The following is a 22,353-nucleotide window of genomic DNA, read 5'->3' as shown; positions in this document are numbered from 1 at the left end:
TATTAATTGTAAGTAAAAAGAGTAATATAAATATAATTTTATTTATATTTCTGTTCACAGAATGAAACTGTTGGAGTGGATCACATTTGTAAAAAGTAAGAGATGCCTGCAGAAATCACCAACTCAGTCATCAAAACTGAGGGCTGATGGGAATGAAAAATTCAAATACAAAGACTATGCATCTAGTGTTGAATTGTTTACAGAGAGCATGGCACATGCATTGTATAACAGCAAGGAAATGGCTCTGGCTGTTGCAAATAGGTCTGCTGCCTTGTTTTATTTGGGAGCGTATGAGGTACTCTAAATTTATAGTTCTTAATTTGTATGTTGTAATAGATTGGAGAAAGAAAGGGCACACTAAACATTGGAATATTACATTTTGTAAGTTTCTGTTGCTGTTATTCATCATCTTTTATGGATGTTAAAATTTTATTTTGGAATGTTGTTGATTCTTGCTGCGGTATTGTAGCTGATAATGCTTTTCAGAGAAATATAGCTTTTGTTCATTGCTTTAAACTGCCAATGAGGCAGGACAGCAATAAAATGCTCCACAGTGCTTTAGAATGCATTGAATTGCTTACTGATAATACTAGTCTACATCTTTTGTGGGATTCCATCATTCTAGTTGAGTGCAAAGACCATCCTAATTACTATTTCATGTATAGTTCTTCATCCAATTCATCTCAATATGAAAACTGTGTTTACTCTTGAAGTACCTCATTTGTGGATAAGTGTTCAATCATATTAAAAGAAATTCTTCAAATATGATGCTACCCTTTGTAAATACTTGTACATCTCTTAGGCATGTATTTGTGTTCTTAGCCTCTTCATTCTGGTGTATCAAGGTGAGAAGCAACCTCACATTGGCCTACAGAGGTAACTTTAGTGACAGCACATGTGTGCCACGTGAGCTTTTGTTATGTAGTTTCATGTTCCACAGATCATTTGTACAATTCATTGTAATGACATGAAACTGGTCATTTAACAATCACATTACACATTCGTATGAAAATATGGCTATCCTGACCTTTTAAATTATTATTATTTTTTAATGATATTGGGAGTTAGTATCCCTTACCCACCACCTTTTGAATGCACCACTTTTTCTGCTAAAGACAACCTTGATGTGGTGTAATGAATATCATTTTTTTCTGGTATTGTAATTCCTTTTCAACTTTAATGTATTATTTACAATAGACTCCATGAGGGAGTAATTATACTATGAAACAGTAGTCGAAATGTGAGCTACTCAAACAGATGTCCACAAGATGATCGTGGGTGAGCATTGCTTATTATTCTTGCAATACATATTTGATCAATGAACACTTTCTTTCTTAAGGATGAGTTACCCCTATACGATGTTATTGAATGAAGAAAGTACTCAGAAATAGGTCAAGTTACTGATTTACCTTTCCCAAAGATTTCCAATGTGTTGAAATGCAAATATTGCTGAACTAAGTTGTTTTTAGATTTGCAGAACATGTTTTATTCCAGTTTAAATTCTCATCAATATGGACACTTAAAATTTTTGAAATTTCCTCACTGTTTTTTACACTTATTGTTGATATAGTATCTGGACATGAACTGAATATGTTGTGTCTTTTTGAAATTGAGACTTAGACCATTCACAGAAAATTATTTACCACTTCTCATGTTGTGTATATGTTTGGATGGATTGCAATACTATTGTGATTTGTTCAAAAAGAACTAATTCAGCTTGTTGTTTAGATGGAAGGTAGTTTACGTATATGAGGAAATTAAGGCCTTGCGGAAGCCCGTAAGTGATTTCTCCCCAATTGGAAAGATTTCTGCTGCCTACATTGGTTGAATTATTAAGTGTAACTTCCTACATTCTTTTGGTTAGATATGACATTATCCATGGGGGGGGGGGGGGGCGCTCAGGCTGTACCCTGTTTCAGTCCCATTCCAATTACTTTCACCCGTACATGTCTTCTGACTCTTATAACTGCAGTCAATTTCTTTACAAGTTATTCCTGTCAATATTGCTAAAAGCTTTCTTTGAAGCTACATACGCTATCAGTATTGATTTGCCTTTCTTCAACATGTGTTCTAAGATAATTAGCAAGTTAATATTGCTTCATGTGTTTCTACATTTCTCCAGAACCAAAACTGACATTCCCTCAGATAACCTTATAGTAGTCATTCCATACTTTGTAGATAATTTGTATTATTATTTTCCAACCATTATTTATTAAGCTGATAGTTTGCTTATATTCCTAATTGTCAGCATCTGCATTCTTTGATGGTTTTACTATTAATTCTTTTTTAAGTCTGAGAGTATTTCATCTGTTTCTCATATCCTGCATACGAAAAGAAAACATTTTTCTCGTATTTGTTTTTCACAAGGCTCTTAATAATTCTGAGGCAAAGTTGTATTATCTAGATGCCTTTGTTTTGACTCAGGTCTTTCTGAGCTCTTTTGAATTTTTCATGCAGTGTAACATCCTCCCCCTCATGTTCATTCATTTTCTCCCCCCTCACTATAATATTGTCTTCATAGTTTGTACTTTTATATTTTTATAGCCCTTCTATACATTCCTTGCATCTTCCAGCCTTACGTTTATGCTCAATTCTAGCTTTTCATCTAGACTCTTGGTGTTCATACAGCATCATCTCTCCTCCCAAAAAAGTTCTCTAATTTTTGTTAATGCCTTATCTGTCCAGGGTGTATACGACCCGGGACAACCAGGAGATCCAGGAAAAACCCGGGAATTTTTTCATCCAGGAGAAAACTGGGAAAAACCCGGGAATTTTTTAGAATTATGGGAATTTTTCGTTGTTTTAGTTTTCAGTTTAATTTTTGTAATTTTGACTTGTAAGATTCGATAACAAAGGATATTACTGTATCCCGCTACTGCAGAATAGTACTGCAACAATAAAACGTGAATGAGAAAAAAAAACAAAAATAAAACATAAATTGCAAAGGAAATGTGCCATGTACAACAACAAAACACAGTGCTCATACAAGCGTGTGCCAACAGCAAACTGTGTCAAAGGCTTTAAGATGACTATACAGTGCTTCATAACAAGAATTTGCCTCTGATGAGTGTGACGTCACAAATGTTTACCAGATTCGTTTTAGCAGTTATTAGCGGGCTCATGCGCTTGCTCAGTTGAGTGGCATATGAGTGGTACCTTCTCCCATTTCTGGCTACATAAATGTGGCTGTTGGCTGTGTAAGAAGTCGCAGCAAGCAGCTAGATTGCTAGATGCAACTGGGAAAAATTACTGCCGCACTCAAGCTGCCAGATACATGCATGTGCAACAGGCCCGGATCTATGAGTGATGAGGGGGGGGCGCCAAATTCATATTCTTGAGGAGAAAAACCTTGTTTCACAGAGCGCCTAGCATCTAGCGCATGTTGGTCTATCGATTACTCATATGATTTTGATGTGCACCCCTGTTGGTTTTTGAACACTCTGTAAGTTGATTTCTGAATGAATCATAAACCGGACGGGGTAGCCGTGCGGTCTCAGGCGACTTGTCACGGTTCGCACGGCTTCCCCCGTTGGAAGTTCGAATCCTCTCTCGGGCATGGGTGTATATGTTTTCCTTCATGTAAGTTAGTTTATGTTAGATTAAGTAGTGTGTAAGCTTAGGGACCGATGACATCAGCAGTTTGATCCCACAGGAAAAAAAAAAAAAGAAGAAGAAGAAGAAGGGGAGAGAGAGAGAGAGAGAGAGAGAGAGAGAGAGAGAGAGAGCAAAAGGGGCCGGGCTGTACAAGCAGATTGCTACACTAGTAAGGGCAGTCCCCGTCTAGCAGTCGCTTAAGTTCTATTATGGAAGTAGCACGGAAAATGGTTTGTACGAACATAACAACGCCTAACAGGGTTAGTAAAGTTAACCGACGAATAAGTTTTGACAAAGGCAGGAATAGTTCCAGAACTAGTCATGACAAGATCGTTTGTTAGATCGAGGAAGGAGAGGAAATGGGGACATCATACAAATTAGGGAACAATATGACGATTTCAAATTTATATAAAAATCTCGTACTACTACTTTTCAATCTCATTCTTGAGGAACTGGAGCGTATGAATGAAATGTGCAACTAATGTCTAACATAAAGCTTTTTGCATGTGGTAGGCCTAATAGGCATTTTATGTTGGTCTTCGTGAATTACATTCTGTCATGTTATAAAAATGAGCATTTGTGCCAAAACAGTCTAGTTTATTTGGTGTGTGTTACTATTTCTGCAGTGTTAGAAAGGCCTGTTTTATTTTATCTAGCAGACAAAGACAAAATAGACATAATCACATCGAGAAACCACACCAGTCTTGGGTACTATTTGTATTAACAGCTTACACAGTATTAGACAATGATATTTCGATTTTCATGTAGCAAAACGTTTGACAAACTATGATGAAGTAATAGATTCTTTCGCAGAAAGGAAAGCAAACCATGTAAAGCTGTAGCAAGATAAGAGAGAAAACAATGCTAGGAGATAAAGATTGAAGAAATGTGTACTTTATTGCTTGTCTTTTGTCTTTAGTGGTTTTATGTTGTTGTTGTTGTGGTCTTCAGTCCTGAGACTGGTTTGATGCAGCTCTCCATGCTGCTCTATCCTGTGCAATCTTCATCTCCCAGTACTTACTGCAACCTACATCCTTCTCAATCTGCTTAGTGTATTCATCTTTTGGTCTCCCTCTACGATTTTTACTCTCCATGCTGCCCTCCAATGCTAAATTTGTGATCCCTTGATGCCTCAGAACATGCCCTACCAACCAGTCCCTTCTTATTGTCAAGTTGTGCCACAAACTCCTCCTCTTCTCCCCTATTCTATTCAATACCTCCTCATTAGTTAGGTGATCTACCCATCTAATCTTCAGCATTCTTCTGTAGCACCACATTTCGAAAGCTTCTATTCTCTTCTTGTCCAAACTATTTATCGTCCATGTTTCACTTCCATACATGGCTACACTCCATACAAATACTTTCAGAAACAACTTCCTGACACTTAAATCTATACTCGATGTTAACAAATTCCTCTTCTTCAGAAACGCTTTCCTTGCCATTGCCAGTCTACATTTTATATCCTCTCTACTTCGACCATCATCAGTTATTTTGCTCCACAAATAGCAAAACTCCTTTACTACGTTAAGTGTCTCATTTCCTAATCTAATTCCCTCAGCGTCACCCGACTTAATTCGACTACATTCCATGATCCTCTTTTTGCTTTTGTTGATGTTCATCTTATATCCCCCTTTCAAGACACTGTCCATTCCGTTCAACTGCTTTTCCAAGTCCTTTGCTGTCTCTGACAGAATTACAATGTCATCGGCGAATCTCAAAGTTTTTATTTCTTCTCCATGGATTTTAATACCTACTCCAAATTTTTCTTTTGTTTCCTTTACTGCTTGCTCAATATACAGATTGAATAACATCGGGGATAGGCTACAACCCTGTCTCACTCCCTTCCCAACCACTGCATCCCTTTGATGCCCCTCGACTCTTATAACTGCCTTCTGGTTTCTGTACAAATTTTAAACAGCCTTTCGCTCCCTGTATTTTACCCCTGCCACCTTCAGAATTTGAAAGAGAGTATTCCAGTCAACATTGTCAAAAGCTTTCTCTAAGTCTACAAATGCTACAAATGTAGGTTTGCCTTTCCTTAATCTTTCTTCTAAGATAAGGCGTAAGGTCAGTATTGCCTCACATGTTCCACATTTCTGCGGAATCCAAACTGATCTTCCCCGAGGTCGACTTCTACCAGTTTTTCCATACATCTGTAAGGAATTCACGTTAGTATTTTGCAGCCGTGACTTATTAAACTGATAGTTCGGTAATTTTCACATCTGTGAACACCTGCTTTCTTTGGGATTGGAATTATTATACTCTTCTTGAAGTCTGAGGGTATTTCGTCTGTCTCATACATCTTGCTCACCATATGGTGTAGTTTTGTCATGACTGGCTCTCCCAAGGCCATCAGTAGTTCTAATGGAATGTTGTCTACTCCTGGGGCCTTGTTTCGACTTAGATCTTTCAGTGTTCTGTCAAACTCTTCACGCAGTATCTTATCTCCCATTTCATCTTCATCTACATCCTCTTCCATTTCCATAATGTTGGCCTCAAGTACATCGCCCTTGTATAGACCCTCTATATACTCCATCCACCTTTCTGCTTTCCCTTCTTTGGTTAGAACTGGGTTTCCATCCGAGCTCTTGATATTCATACAAGTGGCACTCCTTTCTCCAAAGGTCTCTTTAATTTTCCTGTAGGCAGTATCTATCTTACCCCTAGCGAGATAAGCCTCTACATCCTTACATTTGTCCTCTAGCCATGCCTGCGTAGCCATTTTGCACTTCCTGTCGATCTCATTTTTGAGACGTTTGTATTCCCTTTTGCCAGCTTCATTTACTGTGTTTTTGTATTTTCTCCTTTCATCAATTAAATTCAATATTTCTTCTGTTACCCAAGGATTTCTAACAGCCCTCGTCTTTTTACCTACTTGATCGTCTGCTGCCTTCACTACTTCATCCCTCAGAGCTACCCATTCTTCTTCTACTGTGTTTCTTTCCCCCATTCCTGTCAATTGTTCCCTTACGCTCTCCCTGAAACTCTGCACAACCTCTGGTTCTTTCAGTTTATCCAGGTCCCATCTCCTTAAATTCCCACCTTTTTGCAGTTTCTTCAGTTTTAATCTACAGTTCATAACCAATAGATTGTGGTCCGAGTCCACATCTGCCCCTGGAAATGTCTTACAATTTAAAACCCGGTTCCTAAATCTCTGTCTTACCATTATATAATCTATCTGATACCTGTCAGTATCTCCAGGCTTCTTCCATGTATACAACCTTCTTTCATGATTCTTGAACCAAGTGTTAGCTATGATTAATTTATGCTCTTTGCAAAATTCTACCAGACGACTTCCTCTTTCATTTCTTACCCCCAATCCATATTCACCTACTATGTTTCCTTCTCTCCCTTTCCTACTCTCAAATTCCAGTCACCCATGACTATTAAATTTTCGTCTCCCTTCACTACCTGAATAAGTATTTTATCTCATCATACATTTCTTCAATTTCTACATCACCTGCGTAGCTAGTTGCCATATAAACTCGTACTACTGTAGTAGACGTGGGCTTTGTGTCTATCTTGGCCACAATAATGCGTTCACTATGCTGTTTGTAGTAGCTTACTTGCACTCCTATTTTTTTATTCATTATTAAACCTACTCCTGCATTACCCCTATTTGATTTTGTATTTATAACCCTGTATTCACCTGACCAAAAGTCTTGTTCCTCCTGCCACCGAACTTCACTAATTCTCCCTATATCTAACGTTAACCTATCCATTTCCCTTTTTAAATTTTCTAACCTACCTGCCCGATTAAGGGATCTGACATTCCACGCTCTGATCTGTAAAACGCCAGTTTTCTTTCTCCTGATAACGACATCCTCCTGAGTAGTGCCCGTCCGGAGATCCGAATGGGGGACTATTTTACCTCCGGAATATTTCACCCAAGAGAACACCATCATCATTTAACGATACAGTAAAGCTGCATGCCCTCGGGAAAAATTACAGCTGTAGTTTCTCCTTGCTTTCAACCGTTCGCAGTACCAGCACAGCAAGGCCGTTTTGGTTAGTGTTACAAGGCCAGATCAGTCAATCATCCAGACTGTTGCCCCTACAACTACTGAAAAGGCTGCTGCCCCTCTTCAGGAACAACATGTTTGTCTGGCCTCTCAACAGATACCCCTCCGTTGTGGTTGCACCTACGGTGTGCCCATCTGTATCGCTGAGGCACGCAAGCCTCCCCACCAACGGCAAGGTCCATGGTTCATAGGGGTGGGGTATGTACCCTATATTTAATTTCATGTCACCCAAAACAGAAATTTATTAGCTAAAAGGCAATAAAGAGTGCAAATTTTCTGAAGAGTTCTTGTTCTCCTGATTACAAATAATCCCATCCAGTATTAATTGCGAATTTTTTTTTATTTTTATTTTTTTTTTTTTTTTAAAGAGTGCAGAGTGTCAAACCGTGCAACTGGGAGCAGGAGAGGCACCAGGGCATTTTAATTTCCACTGTCCTGAATATAGTTTGATGGCATCCAATACAAAATATACACGTTTCAATTCCACGGAGCAAAATACAGTGATGTGCGATAGAAGAATGCTGTGTGAAATGGGGTGGCACTGCACAAAATGGATCAAATGGCTCTGAGCACTATGGGACTTAACAGCTGAGGTCCTCTATCCCCTAGAACTTAGAACAACTTAAACCTAACTAACCTAAGGACATCACACACCTCCATGCCCGAGGCAGGATTCGAACCTGCGACTGTAGTAGTCGCGCAGTTCCGGACTGAAGTGCCTAGAACCACTCTGCACTTTGGCACACTTAAGACCAAATAAAATGTCTTACATTTCCTCTAACACATATGTTTTATGTATCAGACTCTTCAGACAGGTGTGCGCTAACATATTTCGAAAATTTGATTTTTTTACAATTTTTGACATATCTCAAACGCTCAAGGAAGGAGGCTGGGTGAGGAGGGGGGGGGGGGGGGGTAGGGGGACGGGTGGGCACCACTATCTTAGTGTTGCCCCAGTTCGGAAATATCGTAGATCTGAGGCTGATGCGCAGAGCAGCCTGAGTTATAGTGGGGAAGAAGTGTGTTGTCTCCACATGACCCATGTTTACATTTAGTGATTTTGCTGTTTCCTCTTCGTTTACTGCTTTCTCGTCAAATGGAAACAAAATGGATTTCTGTGGCCGAGAGCTATCAAGTGAATTAAAATACATTCACATAATTACGGAAGGCTAATATACATTATTAGTTTCAAATTTATTTTATTTCCACTTTTCTTACAGCCATGCATTAATCGCCTTCTAGAACAATGAAGCTATTTTTGTCAGTTTGCTAAAGAAATTTTGTTTTTATTATCTTTCATGCTGAGGCAGTCAATGTGTTTGAAACAAAGTGTTTAGTTCCACACTATTGGCTAATTTCAACTGCTCGCTGCATTTCAAGTGCACATTTTGATCTTCTAGCACGCATGGCATTATGCCATAATAAAGAATAAAAAATTAGTTAATACAGTCCTGGTACTCCAAGAAAATTTACATCCCAAAACCCACACTGGAAAGCTTAATATCAGGTCAAGGCCTGCTTCATTGGGAATCTGGACGTACGAATGTTCTCTTTAAGTATGCACTTTAAATGTGCCATTTTAGTATGGTTCATGAAATTCCAATGCTCTTAGATATCCCCTGATGTCTTTTTCTCTTTTATGACATAATGTAAGATCTTTTAATGTTTTACACATACGAACATACGGGCTTCCTGTGTCATAGCAGCTGCCAAAGTGCGGTGGCGCCTGTTATCGGGCGCTCTCTGACAACTACTGAAACGAACCTATTTCTAACGGGTCACGGGAAAATATTGCGAATGGTGGTTTTAAAAGCGTTACTTTCAAAGTAAATTTCCTTTTACGCAAGTTGAACTATGTGCGAAAATGTACGATGAATTTCGTAAATCACAGAGCATTTGATGATGAGCCATTTAGAAGTATTTCGAGCCCAGAAGATCAGAAATTCATGTCGTTAATATGAGCAAATTGATGTAGTGCTACAGGAAGCTCTCTCTCTCCTCTGTGGTAGCTAATTTATTTGAGGAAAACTTTGAGGCCAAGTCACTGGACTCAGCTAAAAGTTTTACTGGCACATTTGTGCGATGTATCCTAAAGTGTAACATGCACAAAAAATCAATATTATACGTGAAAGCTTAGCTTCTCTTGCAGCTTATTAACCTTAGAGACCAATATTATATATGAAAGCTTTGCTTTCCTTGTGGCAACACTATGTATATTAATTTAAAACATTAACTTTTCCTGTTTATGTATCCGCACTACTTAACAGTGATGTTGCTATTAGCTGACTACATCTCGTGTCCTGTGATTTGAATATCCGCTGTCATCGGCTGGCGGGATCACGTGACATGAGCTATGACTAGCTTACAAAAGTGCATCACAATCTCGATTACAATGGTTCGGAAAGTGACATGCAGTGTTTGGTGGAATTCAAATCTATACTTTCGTAAATGAAAATATACAGCGTACATATTGCTGCACATAAAAATCTTTCCAAAAGGAGTTTTCTTCCCTGAGTTTCATTTTCTAAAGTGCTGGTAAATTCCATGCCTGTGTATAAAAACATAACCGTTCAATGGATTGATAAGTTTTACAATTCCGAGGGAAAATATACTGTCACTTAATAACATGGAAAAAGTACGTTTTCATCCAGGAGAAAGTGTATTTTTAACCTGGAAATCCGGGTATTTTTTTTCCTTGTCTGCGTATACATCGCCCGTCACTCTCCCTTTTTTATGTATCTGTATACCCTTCCGCCTGTTTCACTTTTTGCATTTTGATGTTTTCTTCTTACATCAGTTGAATTTGATATCTCATATGTTATCCAAGAATTCCAATGTGGCGTTTTCTTTTTGCCTAGTTGTTCCTTTTGTGCAGTTTTTACTGTTCCATTTCTGAAAGCTACCCATTTACCTTCTATCATGTTTCTATAACTTGTTTCTGTCAGATATTCCCTAACACTCCCTTTGAAACTACCAACAATCTTCAGTTCTTTCAGCTTATTGAGGTTCCCCTTCCACAATTTCCTCCCTTATTGCAGTTTCTTCACTTGTAATCTGCATTTCATAATATGGCCAGAGAGTACATTTACTCCTGTAACAGTTTTGCAGTTTAAAATCTCTGTCTTAGCAGTATATAATTTATCTAAAATCTTCCAGGTCTCTTACACATATACAGCCTTCTTCCATGATTCTTAGACCAAGTGATTAAATTGTACACTGTGCAAAATTGTACCAGGCAGCTTCCCCTTTGATTCCCTGTGCCCATTCCATGTTCTTCTATTGTTTTACCATCTCTTCCTTTTGCTGCTGTCAAATTCCAGTCACCCAACACAGTTAATTTTTCATCTCCAATAATCTACTGGATAATTCCTTTTATCTCGTCATACTTTTTTTCAGTTGGTGAGTTGTAGCCTTGTGTCTGTCTGATGACCTGTTCACTATGCTATTCATAGTACCTTATGCACATCCCTCGTTTCTTGTTCGTTATTAAACCTACTCCTTCATTACTCGTATTTGATTTTGTGTTGACTACCTTTTTCTATTGTAATGAGAAATCCCGTCCTATCTGTTACTTGTCATTTACTAACTCCTACCACATCTGACTTCAAGTTCTATAATGCAGCTGGTTAAGACGGTCTAACATTTCACACTCCAACCAGTAGCATGCCAATTTTTTTCTTTTTCTGGTAACAGTGTCCAGATTATCCCATACTTGGAGATCCAAATGTGGGACAATTTTACCTCTGGAATATTTTACACAAGAGGATGCCATCATCATTCATTCATAAAGCAGAGCTGCATACCCATGGGGAATCGTGTGGCTGTAGTTCCCATATTACAAGGCCAAATTGGTCAATCTTCCAGAGTGTTGTCCGTGTAACTACTGAAAAAATTGCTACTCCTCTGCAGGATCATGTGGCTGTCTGGCCCCACCATAGGATGACCACATAGGCTCAGTTGTAAATGGAGCAAATGGCAGATTGTGGGTCATTGTTAGAATACTAAGGAAATACAATCAGTCTATAAAGGAGATTGCTTACAAACATCCATGTGGCCAATGCTAGAAAATTGCTCAAGTGTGTGGGATCCATACAAAATGGGACTAGCAGGGGATACTTAACATATTCAGAGAAGGGCAGCATGAATGCTCAAAGGTTTGATTGACCCTGGGAGAATGTAATGGAGATGCTGTAAAGACTGAAATGGCAAACAGTTGAAGATAGACAGAAACTATTTTGAGTTCATAATCTCCATCAGCAAACGTTGAGATGAAGACAGAGAAGCTGTGCAGTTATCACAGAACACTTGTCATGAAGAGCTTAGACAAAGCTTGTCTTGGGCAGAGCCACTGACTGAGGTGATTGTGTGCTGGCATTAACAGGCTTGTCAGTTAGTTCCACCATTGATTTCAGTGCTTATGGATGAAGACTTTGCCTTGCACAGTGCTCTGTTTCTATGTGCTCAGGCTGAGCGAGGAGGCACAGTTGTTAGGACACTGGACTCGTATTCAGGAGGATGACATTTCAAATCCATCTCTGGCCATCCTGATTTAGATTTTCGATGATTTCCCTAAATCATTTCAGGCAAATGCTGGGATGGTTCCTTTGAAAAGGCACGTCTGGTTTCCTTCCCCATCCTTCCCTAATCCGAACTTGTGCTCAGTCTCTAATGACCTAGCTGTCGACGGGATGTTAAACACTAATCTTCTCATCCTTCTCCATGTGCTCAGTTGTCAGTTGCTCACACAGGTCACATATTGTGTTTTCCTCCATGCTTGTTCTCTGTGTGGTATTCAGACTCTGCTCCCCTGTAGAATGGCTCGTACATCAAGGTTAATTCCCTCATCCAGAGTTAAGCTCCCTGGGTTGTAGTTGAGCAACTGGTGGCTTGTATAGTTAAATTCATGCTGACTGATGATCCCGTGGCATTGTCATGCCCTTGCAGATACTAAATCGAGAAACTACTTATAAAATTTCAAGAATCAGCTGTAAATGATGAATCGAGGAATGTACTACATCTCCCTATGTATCTCTCTCCTAGGGATCGCAAGGACAGTATTAGAGTAATTACAGTGTGCACAGAGGTGTTTAAATGGTCATTCTTTCTCCATATGTGAATGGGACAAGAAGAAGCCCTAATAAATGGTACAATGGGAAGTACCCTGTATCACATGTCTTCGTGCTTGCAGAACAGCCAGTGCCATTTTAGCCACATAGTGAGAGTTAGTAAATGCTACCGGCCCCATGCATTAGGGGTCCCCGCACCTGGGTGTTAGTAGAATCTGTTAAGTTGGATATTAATCATGTTCTACCTACTGTTCAATGGAAAGATTATGGTGTTCAAATATACAATGAGTAATAACAATTTTAGCTCATTTCTAAGAGTGAGCACTGGGCACACCATATGTTATGTTTCGTAGATTGACAACATAGCAAAACTTACAGGGAAATTCTCTAATGTTATCCAAGCTAGTCCGAGCAACCCAATTAATTAGAATAGGGGTCTGTTGATTACCAATAAAAGTAATTAATGGATACCGTACTCATTTTTGTAATTCTACTGTTACAATTATTCATTTCTTCTACAATGTATTTACTTTACCTAGAGTACTTTTGATACAAGCTGCCTAGAGTGGAGACTGCTTTCTTGTTGGTGCATTATTGTTGCAGAACATGCTGTAGTTTCATGGTTCCTGCATTTCTTTTGTGTCATTTTCTTACTACTTGCTGTGGAGTACTAAGATATGACACTACTGTTCTACATCTACATCGATACTCTGCAAGCCACTGTATGGTGCGTGGTGGATGGTACCCTGTACCACTACTTGTTATTTCCTTTCCTGTTCCACTCACAAATAGAGCAAGGGAAAAATGACTGTCAGTTTGCCTCTGTATGAGCCCTAATTTCTCATATCTTATCTTCATGGCCCTTACGGGCAAAGTCGTTCAGCAGTCAGCTTCAAATTTCGGTTCTCAAAATTTGCTCAATAGTGTTTCTTGAAAAGAACGTCACCTTCTGTCCAGGGAGTCCCATTTCAGTTCCCAAAGCAACTCTGTAACACGTGTTGCTTGAACGTACCGGTAACAAATCTAGCAGCCTGCCTGTGAATTGCTTCAATATCTTCCTACAATCCGACCTGGTATGGATCCCAAACACTCAAGCAGTACTCAAAAATAGGTCACACCAGTGTCCTGTATGTGATATCCTTCACAGGTGAACTACTCTTTCCTAAAATTCTCACAATAAATTGAAGTCTAGCATTTGCCTTCCCTACCACATTTTTCATGTTCATTTCACCTCATATCGCTTTGCAACGTTATGCCCAGATATTTAAATGATTTGACTGTGTCAAGCAGGACACAAGACCATATCTGAACATTAAAGGTTTGATCTTCCTACTCATCCGAATTAACATACATTTTTCCACATTTAGGGCTAGCTGCTATTCATCACACCAATTTTAAATTTCATCTAAGTCATCTTGTCATCAATACCCAGTCACTCAACTTCGACACCTCACCATACACCACAGCATCATCAGCAAACAACTGCGGATTGCTGTCCACACCATCAGCCGCATCATTTATGTGTATACGTAGAGAACAACAGCAGTCCTAACATACTTCCCTGTGGCACTCCTGATGATATCCTTGTCTCTGAGGAACACTCGCCATCAGGGACAACATACTGATTTCTATTATTTAAAAAGTCTTCGAGTCACTCACATATCTGTGAAATTATTCCGTATGCTCATACCTTCATTAACAGCCTCCAATAGAGCACCGTGTCAAACGCTTTCCTGAGATCTAGAAATATAGAATCTGCCTCTTGCTCTTCATCCATAGTTCTCAGTATATCATGTGAGAAAAGGGCAAGCTGATTTTCACATGAGTGATGCTTTCTGAAACCATGCTGATTTGTGCAAAAAAGCTTCTCAGTCTCAAGAAAGTTCATTATATTCAGACTGAGAAGATGTTCAAGGATTCTGCAGCAAACATAAGTCAGGGATATTGGTCTGTAACTTTGTAGGTCTATTCGTTTACCTTTCTTATGTAATGGAGTCACCTACACTTTTTTCCAGTCACTTGGGATTTAGTGTTGGGTGAGAGATTCTTGATAAATGCAAGCTAGGTAAGAGGCCAATGCAGTAGAGTACTCTGTAAAATCTAACTGGGGTTCCTTCTGGACCTGGTGATTTATTTGCTTTCAAATTCTTTGGTTGTTTTCTACATCAGGTATGCTTATTACACACATAAAAAAAAAAATTGCATCATCTCGGTTCCGAGAGTTCTGGAACCTGTACAGAAAATTGGAACAGAGATCAACATAAACATCATTTTCGCCTTTTATATTTCTCATGAAAACCACACATTGCATGTTGTACCACCATGCAGCGAGACCTTCAGAGGTGGTGGTCCAGATTGCTGTACACACTGGTACCTCCAATACCCGGTAGCACGTCCTCTTGGATTGATGCATGCCTGTATTCATCGTGGCATACTATCCACAAGCTCATCAAGGCACTATTCGTCCAGATTGTCCCACTCCTCAACGGTGATTTGTCATAGATCTCTCAGAGTGGTTGGTGGGTCACGTCGTCAATAAACAGCCTTTTTCATTCTATCCCAGGCATGTTTAACAGGGTTCATGTCTGGAAGAACATGCTGGCCACTCCTGTCAAGCGATGTCGTTACCTTGAAGGAAGTCATTCACAAGATGTGCATGATGGGGGTGCGAATAGTAGACCATGAAGATGAAAGCCTCGCCAATATGCTGCCTATGTGGTTGCACTATCAGTTCGAGGATGGCATTCACGTATCGTACAGCTGTTATGGCGCCTTCCTTGACCATCAGCAGCAGCGTACATTGGCCCCACATAATGCCACCCCAAACCAGCAGGGAGCCTCCACCACATTGCACTTGCTGGACAGTGTGTCTAAGACTTTAACCTGACCGGGTTGCCTCCAAACGTGTCTCGGACAATTGTCTGCTTGAAGGCATATGCAACACTCATCGGTGAAGAGAACAAGATGCCAATCCTGAACAGTTCATTCGTCATGTTGTTGTACCACGCTGCATAGTGTCATGGGTGCAAAGATGGACCTTGCCATGGACAACAGGAGTGAAGTTATGCATCATGCAGCCAACTGCACAGTTTGAGTCGTAACATGACGTCCTGTGGCTGCACGAAAAGCATTAATCAACATGGTGGCATTGCTGTCAGGGTTCCTCTGAGCCATAATCCTTAGGTAGCAGTCATTCACTGCAGTAGTAGCCCTTGGACGGCTTGAGTGAGGCATGTCATCGACCGTTCCTGTCTCTCTGTATCTCCACCATGTCCGAACAACATCGCTTTGGTTCACCCTGAGACGCCTGGACACTTCCCTTGCTGAGAGCCCTTCCTGGCACAAAGTAACAATGCGGACGCGATCGAACTGCGGTATTGACCATCTAGGCATGGTTGAACTACAGACAACATGAGCTGTGTACTGCCTTCCTGGTGGAATGACTGGAACTGATCGGCTGTTGGACCCCCTCCGTGTAATAGGCGCTGCTCATGCATGGTTACTTACACCTTTGGGTGGGTTCAGTGACATCCCTGAACAGTCAGAGGGACTGTGTCTGTGATACAACATCCACAGTCAACGTCTACTTCAGGAGTTCTGCGAACTGGGGTGATGCAAAACTTTTTTTGATGTGTGTAGTATGTCATTCATATGGGAGTCTGTCTGATGGCCAAATGACAGTATGTTTGTACGATGCTCCTTTGTGAATGATTTCCTGAACGTGAAATTTAAAACATTAGCTTTCATTTTGCTATCATCAGCTGTCATACCAGCAACATGGGACTCAATGGAAGCCCTAGACTTGTTAGCGATTTTACAGATGACCAGAATTTTCTCTGGTTCTTTGCCAGATCAGTTGCTAAGATGTCATGGTGGTAATTGTTGTGTGCTTCGTGCAAAGACCTTTTCACAGCTGCATGAATCTCTACTAACCTTCGCTTGTCATCATTTATGTGTTCCCTTCTGAATCCATCAGAAGTTAAGTCGCATAGTGCTCAGAGCCTTCTGAATCGAGAGTGCAACAGCCTCTGCTTCCTCAGCATCGACCAAATTTCATTATTAAACCATGGTGGGTCTTTTCCATCCTATCTCCACTTATTAGGCACATAACTCTCCACACGATGGTGTACTGTACAGGACAGCTGGATTGGAAGGCAGTGGGCAGGAATGAACCATTAGGAAGATTTTAGTTAATAGGTCTTTTATTAGCAGAGACTGCATTGAAAAAGGAGCACATAGTCAGGCCTATGGAGGCGAGGGTGAGCCAGAGCGTAGTCAGGGGCGAAATGTAGTTCACGTAGCTAAGGAAAAATGGTGTCTGCCATTCGGACAAGTCTGACTGGTGTGGCAGCTACTGAAAAAACAAAGTCCATGGTGCTGCAGCACCGGGAAGGGCAGGAGATGTTGGCTGCTACAGGGCACACAATCGAAAGAGAGCCCCGACGGAGGGCGGCAGAGTACATCCAGCTCAGCCACACGGCTTCCTCAGCCCTGATTGGTCAGAAGCTGAGAAACCCGCGGGGCGGCATGGAAATTTCCAGAGTGTGGCCTGCTCAGTGTTGCAGAGATGGTGTTACCTTGTCAGCACACGATGGAGGCGCATGATCGAGATTGCCTATCCCGGTGCTGACTTGCTGGTCCTGGATCATGGGATGGGAAAGTTACAGGCAGCTGAAGCTGCCGGCTACTGCTTGAGGATAAAGTGACTTTTGAAAGCGAATAAAAAATAAAATAAAATCCCCTACTTTTGGCCTACTATCTGCCTCATCCTTACAGTACAATCTGCGTAAACTTTGCCCATAATTCCTCTGCATCCATCTTACTGGAACTAAATGATTCGAATTCACTGTTTAAGTGAGATGTTAATAATTGCTTATGTGAGATGTTAATAACTGCTTATTTGCTCTATCTATCAGAAACACTCTCCTAGCCTTCTTGACTGCTTTATTCACTTTCATAATCATAGTTTCTATAATGGCGTCATGATTACTAATCCCCGTTTCTATACTGACATTGTTGATGAGGTCTGGCCTATTTTTAGCTAGCAGGCTTAAGATATTTCCATTGTGTCTGGGCTGCCAAGCTAGCTGCTCGAGATAATTTTCAGAAAATGTTTTCAAAAGTACGTCGCATAACTGTCTGTAAACCCCCCCCCCCCTTCCTCTCCCCTGCCCCGCAGTGAATCCATAGGCATCCCTGTCTATACTCGGCAGGTTAAAGTCGCCTCCAACTAGTATTGCATGATCTGGGTATTTACATGCTATCGACCGTAGACTTCCTGTGAATTTCACAGCAGAATCGTGTGGCCCATAAAACCATCCAACAATTAACTTTGTTTCACGTACACCTGTTATGCACGACTGTTTAATGACAAGAGAAGATATTAATAGGCTGAAATATTGTTGTATATAGTGATTGCAAAATATTCTAACAGAAAAACGAGAAACACTGAAGAGTAAGGTAAGCTTGGTTGGCCGTGGGGTCTAACGCATGACTTTCCGTGCGGGAAGGAGCGCCTGGTCCCCAGCTCGAATCCGCCCGGCGGACTTGTGTTGAAGTACGGTGAGTCTGTGGATGGTTTTAGGCGGTTTTCCATCTGCCACGGCGAATGCGGGCTGGTTTCCCTTATTCTGCCTCAGCTACACTATGTCGGTGATTGCTGCACAAACAAGGTCTCCACGTACATGTACACCACCATTACTCTACCATGCAAACATATGGGTTACACTCATCTGGTATGAGATGTTCCCTGGGGGGAGGGGGGGGGGGTGTCCACAGGGGGCCGAACTGCACAATAACCCTGGGTTTGGTGCGGGGCAGCAGAGGGGTGAAGTGGACTGCGGTAACCACTGCGGCTGCAGCAGGGACGGAGCCTCTCCATCGTTTCTAGGCCCCCGGTTAACATACAATACAATACATACAAGGTAAGCTTATTCGTTTTGTTTATATATGCTACCAAGTTTTAAGAAAAGTGCAACATATATAACAATATTCATATCAATTATTAGTGATCAATCTGATTTTAAAATGTTGTTGTTATAATTCATGTACTACCGAATACAGTAAATATATACTTCACGTTGAGCCACCAAGGGTGAGATTAACTTTTTGAAATCACACATATGGTGGTGTAGGACTGGGTGCCAGGTTTCACACCATGCAGCCACCCACCCTGGTGGACCCTCATTTGTGAAAATATGACAAAAGTAATTTCTCGTGAGAGACTAAAAAATTAAAAATAACCTGAGTTTACCCTGTAGCCCCATAGCATAATAGCCAAGGCTACAGGCTCATTAGCTAAAGGTCACATGTTTAGTAGTTACAGAACGGTAATTATTTTTAAAATCCTTAAGCAGAATTATTGTGGTAGTTTATTTTCATTAATTTATTTTGGTTTTAAATGTAATTCTTTTCTTAAATTTAATCTCTGCTCCTTGAATTCCTCATTTTAATCATTGTATTAAGTTTATTATTTTGCACAGATTTAATTAAGTGAATTTGTATAAAAAATGTGAATGCGGTAAGAGAGCATTTATGTTTTAGCATAGTGTGAAAATAATTTATGTTTTAAATTCTTGTATGATTAACCATCCATCGTTTTGGGACAAAAGTAAAGTGCTGTTTTGTTTTATATGCTAAACTTTGAGGCCTAAAGCAAACCAAGGGCGGCCTCTCAGCATTTACAATGGACTGCGTGCTAGCTTAATGTGGCAATGAGAACAGCTGTCTGTGTTGTTGAAGAAGAGAAGTGACGCTCCCCTCCATCAGTGGTAGAGTCTGTGGTTTATAGGTTTTTTTATTTTTCATCGTTGTCATCATTGCAATCGCTGTCAATGCACGTCATGTACAACCCAGCAGTGTTTCACAGGACGAAAAAATTGGAGGTGGGAATTCAACAGTAAACAGGGAAAGAGAACATGGTAGAGTTACTGAAAATTGGTGCTGAGGCATTGGAAGGAGAGTCATATGTAATTAGACACATTCATATCTTGCCAATATTGACAATAATGAAATGCCATTACTGATAGTGTAGCAAACTGTCAATCTGTTGAATATTATGCTCCTGTATCCTCATTGTAATATGATCCATTTATTTTATAACTTTTTTCATGAAATTTATAGCTCAAGTAGTTAAATTTTGTCTTAATATTTTCCAAATTGTTTCACTTTACTAGCCTTTAACATAACTTATTTTCTACATGCCACCAACTTATTAGTGGTTCCTTGTATTTTTATTTACAGGAATGCCTTAAGGACATTGAATTAGCATTAGGTAATAACTATCCAGAGTCTTTGAAATATAAACTCTATACCAGGAAGGCCGAATGTATGGAAAAACTGAACAGATACAAAGAAGCCATTGATGCCTATAACTGTGCACTGCAGCTGTTGAAGGATGCTAACATAGGTAAGATAGTCAATCACATATTGATACAGTTCATTTTGTGGTCGTTATTCAAGTTTCCATGCATATATTTTTTGTTTATGTCAGTGAACGGATAATACAAGACCATCTTCGCTAATTTGTTCTTTTATTTGCATCTTGAAACGAAGCATTATTTTACTTACAGGTTTTCTATGTAGCACGAGAACAATATTGGCATTGATGTATCTGTCATATATACAGATTATCTTTAAACTATATATGTTTCAAACATCTAACACTTTAAAAAAAATCACTCAATATTTATGTACCTACTTTTCTCACATACATTTAATTTTTATAGTGATAGTACAAAATACTGATCTATACTTAAACATTTTACAGCAAGCAATTATTAACAGCTGTCTAAAATGTTGAAGTATCTTTTGTCATTTAACTTATTGTACAGCTTGCTCCCTGTTTATGTTGGTTTGTTTGCACTTTAGTGCTGCAAGTGCATATTGAAAATGTGCATCATGCTTACTTCTTATGTAATATCTGTTCCATAGATACCAGGTTGTTACTACTCTATAAAAGATTGGTAATGAATTTTATTATTTGTTAAGTTATATAGTAGTAATTAGCACAATTATCAGTTTGAGTAACAAAAGTCATAATTTGTTCTTAGTAGACTTTACAGGAGTAGCGAGCAGTGACTGCTGCTGCTTGTTAATCTATAACTTGACTTGTTCCAAATCCTTTAAGGCTTTCCTTCATGATAGGATTTGCAGAATACTGTGTTTGTGCAACTAGACATTTAAGCACAGTAATAAAAGTAAATGAAGTTTCTTAAATAAAAGACCTGTACTAATTTTAAAGTCTGAAATTTCCCTGACTTTTACAGTTCTTCTTTGGGATAAAATACAATCTTTGGTGGCAGATAAGTTTCCCCAGAAGAGTTTGCCATATCGCAGTGATAGCTACTGTCAGTTTGGATGCATAACCAGAAATAATTATCCTAACTTCTTCTAATGTGGGTCACAGCCACTATAAATTCTTTAAGTAACATCATTTTCCACTTTTGATTATAACTGCTTTTATTGAACTTTTGCAATTTTCGCTTGTGTGTCGTTGTCTAGCATAAGGTTCATAGAAATAGGTTAAAAATAACAGTGTCTTCATAAGGCTGTGTCACCCTTGATGGCAATAACAGCCGTTAACTCTGTTACCATCGATTATTGTGACACAGTTGTTTAGGGCTGTTGTTATTTTTAACCTGTGTCTGTGCTGCAATATGACAATGAATCTTATGCTTGACATTCGGCAATCAACAGCCACAAACAACAGAGTTTATTCACAGCAGTACACCAGAATAATGTCGTAGGTGATATAATAAAACTTGCGGTGTGCACTCCACCGCTCGTATCAACACTGGCTTAGGCTGGCCGTGGGCTGGCTTATATGCCAGATTCTGGCATGATCAAATCAGAGGACCCACATGAGGATCAACACCATTGGAGTAGAGATGCTGTGGTGCTCAACAGTAATGTTGCACCAGCTAATCAGTTTCCAGAGTAACATCAGTTGGTACCAATACATTAACAAGGGCACGTGATTGCAATATTTCAATAACAAACTTGAACAGCTAAAAGTAAAAAAATGGTTTTAAAAAAAGTTTTGTCATAAGATAACATCTTGTGGTACAGACTGGTTGACTTAGTGACAATTATATTTAAAAAAATAAATTAATTAAAAAAAACTGTTGATCCCATAATGGATTCTTGCAATACACCATACCTAACGCATTGTTTCTCCTAGCAGTAGAGCTTTGTTATTCCCTTCTCATAATGTGATCTGATGTGCGTAACAAATATATATGCAGTTCAGTTGGAATGATTAGTTTAGATGCCTTGGGAAGGTCTCAAAATATTTCGGAAGTGTGTTATTCATTATCTCTGTCAATTACAACCTTACAAGTCCCCGTGCTCAGTACATATATTGCATGCATCTCCTCCTCACCCAACTCTTTTTACATCTCCTCCTCCCCATCTCCCCCTATTCATCCCCTCCTGCTCCTTCTCTCTCCATCCATCCTCTCCTCTATTTGTCTCAGCCTTCCCCCATCCATGCCCTTCTGCATGTGTAGCACTTGCAAAACAGGTCGATAAAGCAGGCTGATACTGCTCGCACAACATGTTTGTCGTGCAGGGTAGCATCCATATCTGAGCTCAAAAACGGGGTTTTGTATCTGACGCATAGACTACCATGCAGAGCAATAATGTAAGCTGACACTACTCCAATACAACAT

At 39.8% G+C, this 22,353-nt stretch overlaps 1 protein-coding gene across 1 annotated transcript in view; it reads left to right on the top strand.

Annotated features, from left to right (window-relative positions):
- LOC126481322 (SET and MYND domain-containing protein 4-like) overlaps window positions 1–22,353 on the top strand; it is a 117,358-nt gene that overhangs the window by 17,021 nt on the left and 77,984 nt on the right. The window contains exons 2-3 of the mRNA XM_050104986.1: window positions 61–295; window positions 19,925–20,090. Coding sequence (XP_049960943.1) covers window positions 61–295; window positions 19,925–20,090 — 401 coding nt within the window. The remainder of the gene's footprint in view (window positions 1–60; window positions 296–19,924; window positions 20,091–22,353) is intronic.

Source organism: Schistocerca serialis, chromosome 5 (genome assembly GCF_023864345.2).
Source record: "Schistocerca serialis cubense isolate TAMUIC-IGC-003099 chromosome 5, iqSchSeri2.2, whole genome shotgun sequence".
Taxonomy (NCBI): Eukaryota; Metazoa; Arthropoda; class Insecta; order Orthoptera; family Acrididae; genus Schistocerca; species Schistocerca serialis.
Note: the sequence above shows the minus strand (reverse complement) of the source record. Positions and strands in the feature narration are given on the sequence as shown.